The sequence below is a fragment of the Plectropomus leopardus genome, chromosome 12 (genome assembly GCF_008729295.1).
Source record: "Plectropomus leopardus isolate mb chromosome 12, YSFRI_Pleo_2.0, whole genome shotgun sequence".
NCBI lineage: Eukaryota > Metazoa > Chordata > Actinopteri > Perciformes > Serranidae > Plectropomus > Plectropomus leopardus.
In genome coordinates, this window is record NC_056474.1 from 16358778 (window position 1) to 16374468 (window position 15691).

At 40.1% G+C, this 15691-nt stretch overlaps 1 protein-coding gene across 1 annotated transcript; it reads left to right on the forward strand.

Annotated features, from left to right (window-relative positions):
• The first annotated feature begins 1302 nt into the window (after window positions 1-1302).
• On the forward strand, window positions 1303-14303 carry LOC121951013 (protein AKNAD1-like). The gene is made up of 21 exons (XM_042497172.1): window positions 1303-1511; window positions 2372-3566; window positions 3679-3753; window positions 3861-3990; window positions 4983-5131; window positions 5211-5270; window positions 5399-5532; window positions 5627-5819; window positions 7022-7203; window positions 7900-8052; window positions 8591-8750; window positions 8888-8982; window positions 9803-9999; window positions 10088-10202; window positions 10996-11178; window positions 11412-11518; window positions 11616-11729; window positions 11809-11904; window positions 13624-13738; window positions 13868-14036; window positions 14133-14303. Exons 1-21 carry the CDS (start codon window positions 1303-1305, stop codon window positions 14301-14303), a joined length of 4002 nt encoding a protein of 1333 aa, XP_042353106.1.
• The last annotated feature ends 1388 nt before the right edge of the window (window positions 14304-15691 follow it).

The following is a 15691-nucleotide window of genomic DNA, read 5'->3' on the forward strand; positions in this document are numbered from 1 at the left end:
CCTGTCCGAGAAAACATATGGCAAGAAAGAAAGAGACAGAAATACGGCAGCTAGTCGCAACATGATGTCAGGAGCAACAACATGGCTGTGGATCGGATCAATTTAATGCCGTACTGCTGAAGGACAAGTCCAAAACTCGAGTAAGTTACCACCACAGCATCACAATATCACTGACAATTAGGCAGCATACAGAAAAGCAGTACAGATATTAACAAAAGCTTTTTTGACTGTATTAATCTGCAGGGTAGTGTAGTAGCCATACAGTCAGTCTATGGTGGGAGCCTATGTTAATAACTTTCTTGCATTGCCACAGAGCTCTCACAACACTCCTCATTCACTAGTGGTAAAAAGTAAGTGCATTTAGTGCAATTTTGGGCTACTTCTAGTCTTTAGTATTTTCATCTTCTGCTTCTTTATACTCATCACTACGACTCAGAAGCAAATATTGCAAATATTACTTTATTAAATGACAGGTATATTATATTTACATATTCTTACCATAGGCCTGCATGTTTTCATTTTACATGCAAAAAACCATGATGCCTTAGCCTACCCGACAGAATATTAATCACAGGTGTGGACTCGAGGCACATGACTTGGACTCAAGTCAGACTTGATTCATAAATTTGACTTGAAAAAATCACAAAAGACTTGCAACTTGATCTGGACTAATGAAGAATGCACTGTGACTTGTCTAGGACTTGAAATTCAAAGTTAAGGACTTGGGACTTGACTTGAGAATTGCTAGTCTTGACTTGGGACCCAAGGGCAAAGACTTGAGTCTTACCTGAGAACTGTAAAACGCTGACTTGGTCCTACCCTCTGAACTTGTTAATGAATACTGATAATTCTTCTACAACGTTAAAATGCCACTAACATGTTTATGAATGCATTTTTTAAAACTAATAATATACCGCTGACAATGTGGTTATGTTAACCTGCATTAAAATGTGAAATGAATATTTTTACTTTTACAGATACTGACACTTTGCTATCTAAGATTTAAAATGCAAGATGTTTCTTATGAGAGAATATTTTCAAATATATTCTAGTTGCTTCCCCTATTTAAATAACCGTCTCATTTCTCACACACACTTTCACCCATAAACATCATTCACACAGACACCTTACACATTTCACACAAACATCTGTGCACACAATGCATGATTGTTACATAATTGAACAGCTTAGCACATTTTGATCCAGTGTTGTCAGATCACGAGTAGCGTTGCTAAGTGATGAACAGGTGCTCTGTCCTCCTTTCTTACCCCCCGTCTTGACACGGGTGAAGACGACGAGTCCATGGACGGAGAACCAGAGGAGTCAGATGAGGACGTTCAGGGAGAGGACAGACCCACTGTGCTCTGGGAGAAGTGTATTCAGCAGAGCATCTTTGTTGACCTGAGTGAGGATGAAAGTCTCCACCTCAGTGATTTGGAGAGGTCTTTAGTGTTTCGTCTGTCCCAGGCAGAGTCTGCTGCCTCCGAGGCCAGCATCCATCTCACTGGTAAGTCCTGCAGTCACTATGTATTCTTTTTCTTCTTCTGAATATTTTGATGTAGCATTATGACGTAGGTAGCAAACTTTGCATTGAAGAGCAAGCTTTTACACAAATGCATAACAGATTAAAAAAGTGTTTGTTTTTGCTACTGACAGGCTCAGATTATTATTATAAGCATCTGACAACATTATGGAAAGGAGCCTGCAGAAGTTGACCTTTTTGTTAGAATAAGATCCTTTTTGTTTTGTTTTACCAGAAACAGACCCAATGTCCCCAAGCCCACCAGATTTCTTTTAAATAAAAAGTCATTTTAGTGTGTGTTGAGCCAGTATTTTCACATCTAACTGTGTGAATTAAGGGTCCATTTCAACCAAACCATTGGTGATTCTAACAGTGGAGGTGTTTGTTTTATCTTGTTCCTGTTGTCTTGAATGACGAGTGTTTTATGAAGATGAAATTATCTTTATTTAAATGATGTCTTGTGGGTTTGGCATTAGCAATTTCAGTGCTCTTTCTGGTTAAACAAAAACAATCTTACTCTTTCTTTAAAAGTTGTTACTATGTAGGGATCCTTTCCATAAGTTGCCAGACACTTATAATGACAACCTCAGCCTGTCAGTGGCAAAAACAAGCACTTTTTTTAGTGGATGTACATTGAAGGTACACAGTGGCTCTGAATGGTTACAGTGGTTGTTTCGTGGTTGCCACGGTTGTCGTGGTTGTTGGCTGTTGCTCTCATCAGTGACTTAGACACAAAAACATGGGAAGATGGGCTCCAGGTTAAAACATACCAAAGTTAACCTTTAAACTGATTCATGCAAACCTCTAATGTGGTATTTATGTTGTTGGGGTTCTTTAATTTGCAGAGAGCTCGGAGCTGTCAGCCTTGGATGTCACCTCCTCAGAGTCCAGTACTGTCAGTAGTCAAAGTGAGAGGGGGATTGAGAGCAAGACCAAGAGCAGCATACTGCACGTTTCCGCCCAAAGACCAAACACAATGCAAGATGAGCCCCCCTTAAAGCTGCGGGATGAGGACGCAGGGCAAGATACTAGTGATGAAGAACAGGAGGACCTACCTTATGACGGTGACCTTGGAAGCATCTACTTCAACCAGAGAGCTAACTCTGAGGGCAACATGGACTCGGATGGAAGAGAAACGGTTCATGCGAGTCCTGATGTTCCTGGGTTGCTTGAATGTAACACCAGAGATAGAGATGATATTAGTGAATGCTTGGTTTCTGCTGAGCAAAACATTGAGAAGCCAACATCTTTGTTGCAAGAAGATGCCAACACAAAACAGGACAACTTTTTTGATGCTTCCAAGCAAAGTGAGGTTTCCCCACCATGCCCTTATCCTGCAGACATTAGCCAGCTGTTGCTGAGGCATTTCTCCCAGGAGGAGCTGCTGTGGTCAGGTAGGCCGATCGAGGCAGAGACGCTGCCGGAGGTGTCCCTACTGGAGAGTGTGGATGACACCATTTTAAGCTGGGCTCCAACACACAACAGCACAGCGATTAATAGTAACCACTCAGAGAGCCCTGCTTGTAATTCTGAGATTAATCAGAGTTTCTGCTCCGACAGGACGGATGAAAAGTCAAAAAAATCAAGTTTGGAGGAAGAAGCAGAGAGCAAAAATGATAACATCAGCTTTGCTGCTTCTAACAGCATTTTATGCAGCTCTGTAAGAACAGACGTGGAGCAGGGCAGTGGAGATACAAGCGCTATAGATGTCGAGAAGCAGGAAAGCACAGAAGAAGATAATCAGATTCAAAGAGTCCCACTTGTGCGCACCAGGTCCTTCAGCGAGATGAAGTACGGCCAAGGCCAAGTCCATTACCCACTCCCTGACTTCTCCAAGGTCGCACCCAAGGTAAAAATCCCCAAAGCTCCAAGCGGACCAGCCAAACCTGTTCCTCAGAGCACCATGCACAGAGCCCAGTCTTCTCCAGGGATGTTAGACGTGATCAGCAGAGTCCTGGAGGACACGGTCCAGCCATCAGAGAAACCCTATGTTTTCAAAGACGAAGACAAACAGACTCCTCCAGCACTGGTGCATCACCTGCAGGTAGAAAACGTTCAGAATTTACTCTTTAGTGTTCTTGTATTTCCTCAGACAGTAACAAATATGAATGCCGTACATTGCACACAGAAATAACATTTGTCTCATATATCTTTAGGCTGAATATGATAAATTACTCACCAAATACGCTGAGGCAGAAAACCTTATAGATCAAATGAGAACAGAAACCAACGTAAGTAAAAAGCTGTTTTTTTGTTGTATAGGTGTGTGAGAAATCTATCATAATTTTAGAGTAATATTTTCAATGTTAGTTAAAAATGTGTGGATCTATTTTCACAGACTCAGCCCTCCTCAGAACTGATGCTTTATTTAGATTTTGGTGATGATGATGATGATGATGATGATGATCAGGGGAAGTTAGCTGAGGGAAGCCATCTTGGATTAAAGGCTCTTCGCCTTCCCCCATCAGGTACGTCTCTGTGTCTGACATCTGATATTATGACAGGTCGACGCTTTGCTTCGCTACCTACGAATTGCACAGCGAAGTGCAACTGGTTTCCATAGAGACAAATGGGGTCAGGTGACACTATTCTAATTACACAAACATCTTTTGGAGCATGTTAATGAAGTGGGAAATAATGGCTGTAAACTGGACAACCTCACCACACTTTCTTTGACTTTTTTAAGGCCCTAAATGATTTAACATTGCGATACTACTGTCTGAGTTCTTATTTGAGTATGTTACAAACCACTCAGTTACACTTTTTAGCACTGGCTTACTCAATGTACCAAAAATTAATTACAAAAGTATGGTAAGGAAGCTTTCTGTTTTTATGCATCTAGGTTTACAGTTTTAAGAAACAGCTGAAAACTTATTTTCATGATCTTGCTTTTAATTAATTACACCTTTTTCAAACAATATTGTAAATATTTGATACTCCCTTCATATTTCTTACTTTTTTAAAAATGTTGAATCTTTTTAAAAAACCTTTTTCATGAGTCTGTTTTTATGACAATTATCCTTTTTTAAAAAAAAGTTACTTCGTTGTTTTTGCTTCTTGTCTCCTGTTTTAATACATTTTATTGATTTGTTTTAGTTTTAAAACACTCTGAGCTGCATTTTATGTGCCATATAATAAAGATTATTATTACTATTAACTATGTCATATTTTTAAATCACAAGATTATCAGTAACTGTATGCATCATGTACAATTTTTTAACAGTTCACAAATTAAACAATTCTTTTCACGTACACTAAAGGCATAAAATACTAGCTTATTTCTACTATGAAGCACACTGTGATAAAATTATCCTTTGATTCACCTAAATCATGCTGTACCATTTCAATAGATGAGACGTAAATGTGAAAGTTCATCAAAGACTCAACATCAAGGACATGTTGCTGATAATTTAATGGCCAATGTTTGGTGCATATCACTCCAGTCTTGCTTCGCTTTCAGAAAACGTTGGTGAAAAACAAGAAACAATCCTCCAGAGCAACATTGAGGGGGGGACAACAATGTCCTCAAGCCAGCCTGAGGACGGTGTCAGTGATGGGGAAAGAATGACTGCTGAGCTGACAGACATCATCGACCAGTTCATGCAGCAGGTAAGTTTGACAACGTGCCAGAATGTTACTACCCTGCCATTAAATGCACAAAAGCATTTATGAACCTTTTTCTATTCAGGTGGAAGAGTTTAAAATGAGCGTGAGCAACATGTTAGTGAGCACAGCAGAACAGCAAATGGTAAGACTTGTTTAATTCCTGTACATAGTTCTTTATGTAATGCAACAAAAATAGGATCTACACATCTCAACTGTTTTTCTTTTTTTTCATCTGTATGTGCATAAATGTAAAAATGTGTTCACTGTCAGATGTTAAGGAGCATTATGGAGGCCCAGGACCAACTGGAGAGACAATACATCAGTAAAAAGGAAGAACACAGAGCTCTGGAGATGCAAAACTACATGGGCCTGTCCAGGAACACTGGCACCTTTGACCCAAACAGGTTAAGAGACTCTGCTGTCGCACCTGTTCGAATGTGTCAGTATGTAATGCACCTATTCATCCGTGTGCCTATGTGTGTGTTAAAATGAGTGCAGGCTGGTGGAGGGAGACATATTCAGGATAGGGATGCTCCTGGAGGACATAAAGGAGATGATAGACAAAAACATGTGCGAGCAGATTTCTCCTCCCCCCTCATCCTCCACCCCCACGCCCATGAAAGAGATGCTGCGTTTGAAGCCCGGTCCTCCCTGCATGCTCTCACCCTCACCTCCACCATCATTACATGAGGTAACTAGAACATTTCCCAAGAAATTTTGACGGGTGCCTGCTCCTGCGCTGAATACTAACTAGTACATGTACACATTTACTATATGTAGTAAAAGTATAACGATGTTGGTCAGTGTTTAAAGAAATCTAACCATAGTATTGACAGTAGCAACGCAAAGAGAGAGATATTTCTAACATTTATATCTGTCTATATTTATTATGTGTGTGTCAGTATGTTTGTTTGCGCACGTGTGTGTCAGACAGAGAGAAAGAAATTGTATTGGCGAACACACGCACACGCCAACATGTCTGTGTGTTTGTGTGTAAGTGGTGGTTGCTATGGTAATTAATAACCCACCTGTGGGAGTGGAGGGAGGAGGGGCAGACAAAGGAGACAATTAATTTAATGAGGATGTGAGTTCTCAAACTCCTCCTTTTCCCACCAAAACCATGGTCCCAATTGTCAAAATATGACATCTATCAGAGAGAGGAGATTCTCCTGACCGCACACATATCATTTTTTGTCTGGAAAATGTTTAAAAATGTGGGCAAAATCTTGAGTTAGAAAAAGGTACTGTCAGCTGATATCCAGTAATTTCTCATCTCAGTTTGTATTGGAGTAAATGGGGATTTTTTTGGCTCTCCCCTCATTTGGAGGCTCACTGAGCCAGCTATGTAAGGCTGTTTGCTTTCAAAAACACATCTGTGCAACTGGCAGACGTTTTCCTTTCTAGCGTTCTCTCAAAAAAAAAAAAAGCATACCTGAGCTTTAATGACCCTCTGATTTTTCCTTAAGCACCACCAGAGGGTTGACGTTTTTGGCTCTTGTGATTTGTAATAACTTTTTAAACCTCAGACTTTTCCTCTGGTACTGCCTTTAGTACAAAACTTTAATAAGTCATTTTGGTTCATGACCACTGACATTTCATCCGCCTCAACTGTATAATGTTAGTAACATAGTACATATAGTAATCATTATACTCAGTAAACATCAGCATGTTAAAATTGCCATTGTGAGAATGTTGTCGTTCTGACGCTGTCCAAATACCTGAATGTCTCAGGTTAACGTTACAGACTCCGGCCTGGCTGCAGGTCACTCTGTGTTTGTAGCATCTACAGCCTGCACCTTCATTTGTGATAAATTCTCTCCTGTGTGTCAATGTGTGTGTGAGTGTGTAACACTACACTAACTGTAAATTATCTGACTGGGTCTCATATTTCAGGGACCAAGTGCAGATTTTTCCACTGTGGGTTACAAAATGGAGGCACGGAAAGAGGAAGAAAAAGAGGAGGGAGTGGAGGACGTCAGAGCGGTCCATGGGGATGGTGGATGGCAGCAAAGCTGTGAACTCAAAACAACCACCTCTTTACTGAACAATACTGGACACATCTACTGCCATTCAGGGTTTGTGCTGTATTATTTTAAAAGCTGTCATCATTTCTAAGTTTTTAATGTGTAAAGCAATATTTGGATAGATTCTTATTCATCTTTTTGTTTTTTATAAATGTGAATAATGAATATCTTAGTTCTATTTATTTATTTAAAAGGGACCATGTATATTTTAAAAAATATTATTTGAAGCACCGCACCAGATTATATCACATCTGCAGTCCCTCAATAGGTCAGAACAAAGCAACAGCACAATAATATAATAAAGTGGTACAAGAAAAAAAAGAAAAGAAAAAAAATGCGACAAAGAATACACTGCACGTGATATAAAGTGATACAAAGAAGACAGGAGAAAGACAATGCAACATGAAACTACACAAAAAGCACATCACAAAAATCACACAATAAAAAGCCGCAGACAATAAAGTTCTGGACACGGAAGTTATTTGACTGAAATGTGAATAATTTGATGAGACAAAAAACATTGTTAATTCTGTGCAGACAAATATAAATATAAACCATCACTGTTGTTTCACCATTGTGTCCTGCTATTAATGCTTTGAGTGGTGCTTGCATGTGTGTTTGTGCTCAAATAATAAGCACATTCTCAGCCTCCCGCTGGCAGATAGTGTTTCAGATGCAGTGTTGGTGTTAGGTTCCACCAAGTGTTTGAGTTCATGGGTGCAGGTTTTCTCCTCTGTCCTGTTTCAGGAGCTCACGGGGCTCTGTGAACGGACTGCAAATCCAGACAGCTGAGGCTGAAGAAGAGAGGAGCTCTTCAGAGGTGACAGATCACAGTGACATCTTAGCACACTTGAGTGGAAGTGGCTCATCGTCAAGACGGAGGCAGTGGACATCCGACAGGTCAGAGTCGTGATATTAAGATCTACCATGCAAGAGCTAACTGAGACTATGTTGTGGTTTCTCGATACTGGTTTGCTCTTAAATAATGCACGGCTCATACAAGTAATCCGTCTTGTAATCCTGTCACAGTGTAAGTGTGATATCTCTGCATATTGTGTGTACTATTAATCTAAAAATAGTAAGCATCTTCCGCTATAATGTGAACTTTTGCACTAGTGTAGAAAAATATACAGCTCAAACAGCTGTATTGTACATATTTGTAATTATATAGTATTGTGACTATTGCAGTACTCTTATTTTTAGTTCCTTCTTATATGTGTGCACCAAAGGCCGAGGCAAATTCCCTCTAAGTGAGAACCTGGTAATAAATCAGCCTCTGATCTACTGTACCACAAGGTGTAAGCTTTATCACGCAATCCTTTTCATGCTATACTGTTAAAGTGCTACTTCCCAAAAACTTCATCCTTCCTAGATGCTCCTCATCTCCACTCCACAGACTCTACTTATCTAAATATCTCATTTATTGTTGTTGCTGCAGCCATAGCACCCAGGATAGTGTCCTGAACCCAGAGGGTGAATGTGATCTGGGTGATTGTGCGAGTCTGGCTGTGGAGGTCTCGTCTTCCTCAGGTGCACCCAGAGGCTCAAACACCCACAGCCTCTCAGAGCCTCCTCTCAACACCTCATCTGTATCACAGGTCAGTCACAGATAATAATTTACTTTGTTACAACAGAATTTCAGGCACTTTAAGGTTACAGTTACAGTAATGTAGAGTATGCATGGGCTGCTGGATTTTACTGTTTTGTTGTTTTTTGGGGTTTTTTTGAGGTGCAGAGGATTGTGAGCCCAGAGACAGACAGTGGCTTTGGGAGCTCTTATTTAAATCAATCAGCGTCTGGACCGTTTCAACCAAATCTGCTAACAGAAAGGTACAAATCTATATAAATAGTAACAATAAAATACTTTTTGAAGTAACTGAAGAGACAGTTTACCCAAAAATCAGCATATATTTCCTCTTACCTCTACTGCTATTTAACAGTTTAGATTGTTTTTGGTGTGAGTTGCTGAGTGTTGGAAATATCAGCTGTAGAGATGTCTGGAACTAGATGCCACTCGGCTTATGGTGCTCAAAGTACCAAACGAATATATCTGAAAAACAGTTTCATATATATATATAAGCTATTTTCTTTCTACTAAACTGCGCCCGCCAACCGTGTTTACTGCTAGCTCACCGAGCACCACTGACCTAGCTGATGTTACAGCTCAGCTGAGGAAGATCAATGGTTATATCTCACACTGTCACGAACATGAGCCTTTCGTCTACGAGTGCATACTTCTGCGCAGTGACATAGTTGGTGGGTGTAGTTTCGTAGAAAGTAGTAGTTCCTACATGAAACTGCTCACAACAAGGTGTGTGGATGATCTTGAGTAAGTGAGTCATGATTTCTAGAGAGAGACTTTGCTGCTGAGTTTTTCAAATGTATTTTTTGGCGCTTTGAGCACCACAAGCCGAGTGCCATCAAGTATACTGGAGAGAAGGCAGACATCTCTATGGCGTATATATCTCCAACACTCAACAACTCACACCAAAACAACCTGGATTGATAAACAGCACCATAGGTAAGAGGAAGAAAAAATACTTTTGATTTGGGCGTGAACTGTCCCTTTGATAAAATGATCCACAGACACTATCTACATACCACATAGATCTAATCTGAAAATCAGTAAGTTTAATCTTCCTGTCTACAGCGTGCAGTCTCAGAATGATGGTTTAAGTAGCTCAGACAGTGAGGGCTCCGGCTCCAACCTGCAGACAGCCATCCACCCAGCCACCCGGAGGTGGGCCAGTCCCCACCCATCTGTTCAAACACAGTCCTGTGGTGCAGCAGCAGCACTGGAGCGCTGGGTGGAGAGCACCACTAGGGAGTCTTCAGTCAGGCAGCAGGGTGAGCAAATCTGGCCCCATAAAGATTTTTTCCATCTGATTTAGTCAACATTGAAATGGTGAACACTTTTTTACCTCTGACCAAACAGGATCTGAACACAGTCTGCCTGCTCAGCTGCATCACCACATGTCTGAACCTGTGCTCAGCACCACCATGGATACAGAAGAGAGAAGCAGCCCGCTGTATTCCTGCTCTTGTAATAGGTGGGTATGTGCTCAGGAGCCAGACTGCTGCACCCGATGAACACTAGAAATTTAAAGGAATATTTTGCCAACAAAATGATCATTTGTATTTCAATTACTCACCACATGTTATACTGAATTTGTGAAGAAAACTATGTTTTTTTCTGACATGCTTTCACAGTGAGCAGAGAATCCAAAACTTGAGAAAATTATTGATGAATCTGAGTAAAAGGTGGACACGTTGTGCTACAGCAAAACTATTCCAAAAGATCTGTTTACAAATACTCACACAAGTTGTGCAGCATAATCCAAGTCAAACATTTCTGCATACAAGTAGTGCGCCTGGGCACACGCGTATGTTTGAACTTTGTACGAACACATGCAGATGCCCAGGTGCATTGCTTGTCCACGCATGAGACTGTTTATGCAAAACTGTTTAAAATCTTTAAGTTTCAGCAAAAATGCATCTGTTTGGGAGGTACTGAGCATAGATGAGTGAGACTTGGATTCTACTGCACAAGTTGTGTGAGAGTTTGTGAACAGATGTTTTGACATAGTATTACTGTTGTTAAACGTAGACCCCTTTCACCGTTTTTGGATTCTTTGTTCACCGTGGAGGCATGCGAGAGTTTTCTTCACAAATTTAACATAACACAGGATGAATAATTGACATACTAATGATCATTTTGTGGGTGAAGTATTCTTTTAAGTAGTTGTTTCACCAGCAAAGATAAAGATTTAAGCATCGTCTTCTGCATTGTTGCCTATTTACACAGTGATATGCATCTACGTGTGTTTCCATGCGTGTGTTTAGTGAGGCGATACTGGCCTTACAGTCAGAGGTATCCCGGCTGAAGAAGGACCTTGAGGAGGGCTTGATCCAGCTGCCTCACCTCACACAGAGGATGGACTATCTCACCTCTAAATACAGGCTGGATCGTCAGGAACGCAGGACTAAAACCAGAACAAGGACCCATCACAGACCAGCATGCAACAGGTGGGGATCCTACAGGCTTCTATTAGTGGAGAAGTAGAAATATAAAGGCCATTGTTTGGGTGTATCAATATGAACATTTGGTTGATATAAACATTTCTTAATAACACAACCAGACAAATGCACATAAAAAGTGTCCATGAGAAATACACATACTAAATATCAGATGATCCAATCATGTTCTTATTTAGTCATTATACAGTCCTTATCATGACGCTTTTTATTATCATCTTTAGTGAATGGAAGCTATCAAGTAGCACACAAAAAGTGAGCGACCTCAGTTTGAGTCAGGTGAAGACAGAGGACTGGATCTCTTCAGACATGGACCCCAGCAAGAGCAAAGGTGCTCCACCACTACCACATACTAATAAATTATATATATATATGTTGTTGTGTGTTTCATCCATCGTCTACTATGGTTTTGATCATTTGCTCCTCAGACACAGACAGTGGTGACACAGCCGGCTCTGAGATCATGTTGCAGTTTCACAATGTGCCTGTAGGGAGCAGGAGAGGCAGCGGCAGCATGCGCGGGGCACAGCAATCCAACAGAGGTCAGAGCCACAGCTGTTTTTCACAGTGTAGCACAGTATTTGTATTTTTATCATTTACATGTGTGTTATACTCTGTCAGGGTCAGAGGCAAACAGCTCAGTGAAAACCTCCGCTCTGACCAGCGACGTTTCAAAAGGAGGGACAGCTTCTGAGCTGTCAAAGCAGAGAACACAGAGTGAGTTATTTCATCATCTAATGTTTCTAACTCCAGCATTTTGTTGTCATCATTACTGATGAAACAATGTTTGTTGTCCAGTTTACGTATGATAGATATCAACTTTATTTTTCCATATTAGAGAAAGTGGTTTCAGAGTTCACTGTATGCTAGAAAAGCACAAGTGTAACAGCGTAGAAGCAGGGCAAAGACAACACATTGTCCTCAGAGTCCCTTCCACCATCATCACAAACGTCATTCATTGTCACTTCAAAATAAAATTCAGGGGCCTCACTTAAGAAAATTATCCTAACTGCTTGTTGTGGTTTAAAAAATAAGAAATTCTTTTCTGTTACTGAAGCAGTTCCTGAGTGTATCCTTTGCTATTTCAGACCGTCTATCTATCTATAACTGTAAATTATATTTTTTTAATTGGCACATGTCCTGTCATGCCTGTATGTATGTTTTGAATATACTGCTAGGCTTTTAGAGATGGACAAACCATAATATTAACTGGTTTTAACAGACAATATCCCATCACCCCAATCCTGGCCTCTCTCCACGGGCTTCCTGTGCGTTTTAGAATTGATATTAAGATTTTACTGATCATTTTTAAAGCTTTTCTGGGTCTGACCCCAAGCTACATAACAGAAGTGCTGACCCCAAATAAGCCAGGCTTAGATCCTCAGGTGAGGCCCTTCTGGCAATTCCAGAGTCAAAGCCTAAATCTAAAGGTGACTGTGCCTTTGCTATCAGGGCCACTCGGCTTTTGAACGACCTGCTAAAGGAGATAAGGCTCGCAGAATCACAGACTTCTTTTAAATCACTTCTTAAAATCCCTTTTTTAATGGACTTGTTTTAATGTGATGTTTTCTTTTTATTTATCTTTTTATTTTATCTTGATCCTGCTTTTTAGACTATCATTTGTATAATTTGATTGTATTTACTTTTACTGGTATGTTTTTTCTGTTGTTTTTATCTCTATTTCTCATTATCATTTCTACTTTCTAATATGTTCTGGCTTCTGACCTCTTGTTCAATTCTACCCTCATTTTGTCATGTTTTTAGTTCTATCGTTATGTTTTCTTTGGGGCATCTTGCTTCTGCTTTGCTTTGTTTATCAAAGTACTTTGTAAACTCTGTTTTTAAAGGTGCTATGTAAATAGTTATTTTTGTTATTATTTTAAAAAAGGTGTTCAGTTTTAGCTGGGAGGAGTTGGAGGCATTCATTAAAATGTTTAAATTAATATGATTAATATGAAGTAAAGCTTGGTCATCATCCATGCAGTCGATATAAAGCCATAGATACCAGGTCCAGGAAATTTCAAGCATCATCTTACAGTCTGAGTAGCCTTTCGATCATTATATTTCAGTGTTCATGTGTTTCTTCATCTTCACAGTCACTGCCACAGAGACCTAACAACAGTGCCTTTTTTGGTAGTTAGGAATTTAGGACAGGGTCTATGTGACCCTATTTAGGATTCCTAACTTGGGAAATCCCTAAATCAGGTCAGTCCTGTAAAAGCTAAATTCCTCCCCCAAGATATGATATGCCTTTTATCCCTACATGCAGTTAGGAATCAGGCTTCTGTGATATCAAAACACCTAAATGTCAACCTTAACTGAGTTAAGATAGGATTTTTAGACACTTTCTGCAATAAGACCACAGGGCTGTAAAAATGTGCAGTTTTGTATTTTATTGGTAAACATACTGTAATACCTCGTGCTTTTTATGTTCAGCAGCCGTCACAGAGAGTTTTTACTCCAACGAGAGGTGGTCTCTTTTCTCCTCTCCATCTCCTCAGAAGCCCCTTCTCCAGGTCAGCTACGGCTCCCACTGCAGCCTGCCTGCAAGGTAAACACAAAAACACAGCTTACTGAAAGGAGACAGATATTTATCAGCTTTTTCCCAAATTGAATAATACATAGATATAGTTCTGTTAAAGTGGAATCATTTTTTTTTGCCATCTGTCCTCAAACTCAGCTATAAAGTTAGGGAGCCGCCTCTGCACTCCATGTCTCATCACAGAAAACGCTCCACCCAGTCAGACACAGCGCTTCTACCCAGTAATGTGTACTTCCAGCGGACACCATCCCCAGCGTCAGTCCCCTTAAAGACTGGCAGCAGGACAGGCAGACGCAGAGGGAGCAAGGTGACATCTTTTCTCTATTCTGACATTTTAGAGACCCTGCCTGTACATAAAACTCTTTTAAAAGTCAGCTCATTGAGTTTGCAAAATGTTTTCTAGGAGGAAGAAATTAACAGGACTCTGGACCAGGCTATTGAGGTGGCCCGCAGCATGAAGAGGACGACCGCCCGAATGGCCAGAAGACTGTCAGCTGACCTGGCTGAGGCTCAGCTCCACAGGAAGCTGCACAACATGAAGCCACTAGGGGGCAGGAAACACCATGCATTATAAAAAAAAACAGAGTACAGATGGGTTTACTCTGTAATCATCAACCTGCCAGTCAGGATACCTGATGCTGATGTAGAATATGTCTTTATTTAAGGATAAGTCATTCAAAGACCTGTTTGTGTTCAGTTGGATTTTTTTTAACATGGTTATATGTTTGTGTATTTATACATAGAAAGTCAGAAATCACACTGCAAAAATAAAAACTGGATATTATATACCTGCATATTGTAAGGTTTTGGGATTTTTTTTCAAAAATTCTTCATTTTTTTGTAAATAAATATTTTTGTTTGTGCACTCAGATAACAGACATCTTTTGCTCTGTTTCACTGAATTAATGACACTATTTTCTTGCTAAATCAGAGAAACAAGCCGATTTTTCTGCCATGAAAACTTTTCTTCAAATTCTCAAAGAAAATAAGAAGAAAATACAACAGATGTTTTTTCTAAAGTGAATGCATTATGGCTCTTAGGCACTGAGTGTCTGTGAATTTTTAAGTGATGCCTTTAGTTTGTTGTGTTTGCAAAAATAATTCAGCACCTCAATTTCACTCTCATCAGTGTGCAAAATGTAACCAAAAATATTCTCTATAGTGAGAAAAAAATACTCTCTGACACAAAATGTTTGATAAAAGGCCAACATTAGATTAATGCAGTTAGATAAATTGCTTAGACTCTCATTAATTTTAACAGTAATGTTTGCATTATTGAAACTAAAAAGGAGGAACAATATGATTCAGTTGGGACCTTTAGTTAGGGGAAGACATCAGTTACAGCACAATATCAGTGATGCAATAAACACAAATGTCATCTTTTCACAGTTCTCCATATCAGTACTCTTGTCTCACCTAACGCTGTTGTTTTCTGTACATTACACCTGCTCCCCAAATCTTAGCTATCCAGTGCACACAAGCAGCCACAGGGTCAGGAGATAAAGTTAAATAACAGTAAAAGTGGGTCAGATATGTAATATTACATTTCAGGAAAATCCCTCTCTGTCTTTAGTTTGAATGAGTATCAACTTTGTCCTTTTAGCTAATAAGTTCATTTGACGCCTCTAATGTGCATCTCTGCTGGCCTGTGGCTGCTAGTGTCCTCTTACTGAGTTTCTGTTGGACGGCTTTATCGCTGTTGCAGCCTGCTGGTGCCGCGCTGCGTTCAGTTGTTGTTTGTGGGGTGTTGAGTTTCACTGTTGTTCTGTAGGGGGGTATCAGGAAGGGAGATGTGTCCAAACAACATTCCTGAGCTGCTCCTTCTGATTGTTTAAGAAACAGATGATCTTCTCAGTGTCCACTAAGCTTTAGGCCATCAACAGGGCAGACTGGACTCAGAGACTTCACAACCAGACTCAGACTCAGACACAGACCATTCAGTTTCTGAGACAGCTCAGGGTC

Bases quoted from the DNA above. Each gene is read 5' to 3' on its own strand.
- LOC121951013 (XM_042497172.1), top strand. From the start codon at position 1,303: ATGGACGGAGAACCAGAGGAGTCAGATGAGGACGTTCAGGGAGAGGAC. The intron at 7,204-7,899 runs GTTTGTGCTGTA...GTCCTGTTTCAG, and splicing joins CACATCTACTGCCATTCAGG to GAGCTCACGGGGCTCTGTGA. The intron at 8,053-8,590 runs GTCAGAGTCGTG...TTGTTGCTGCAG, and splicing joins AGGCAGTGGACATCCGACAG to CCATAGCACCCAGGATAGTG.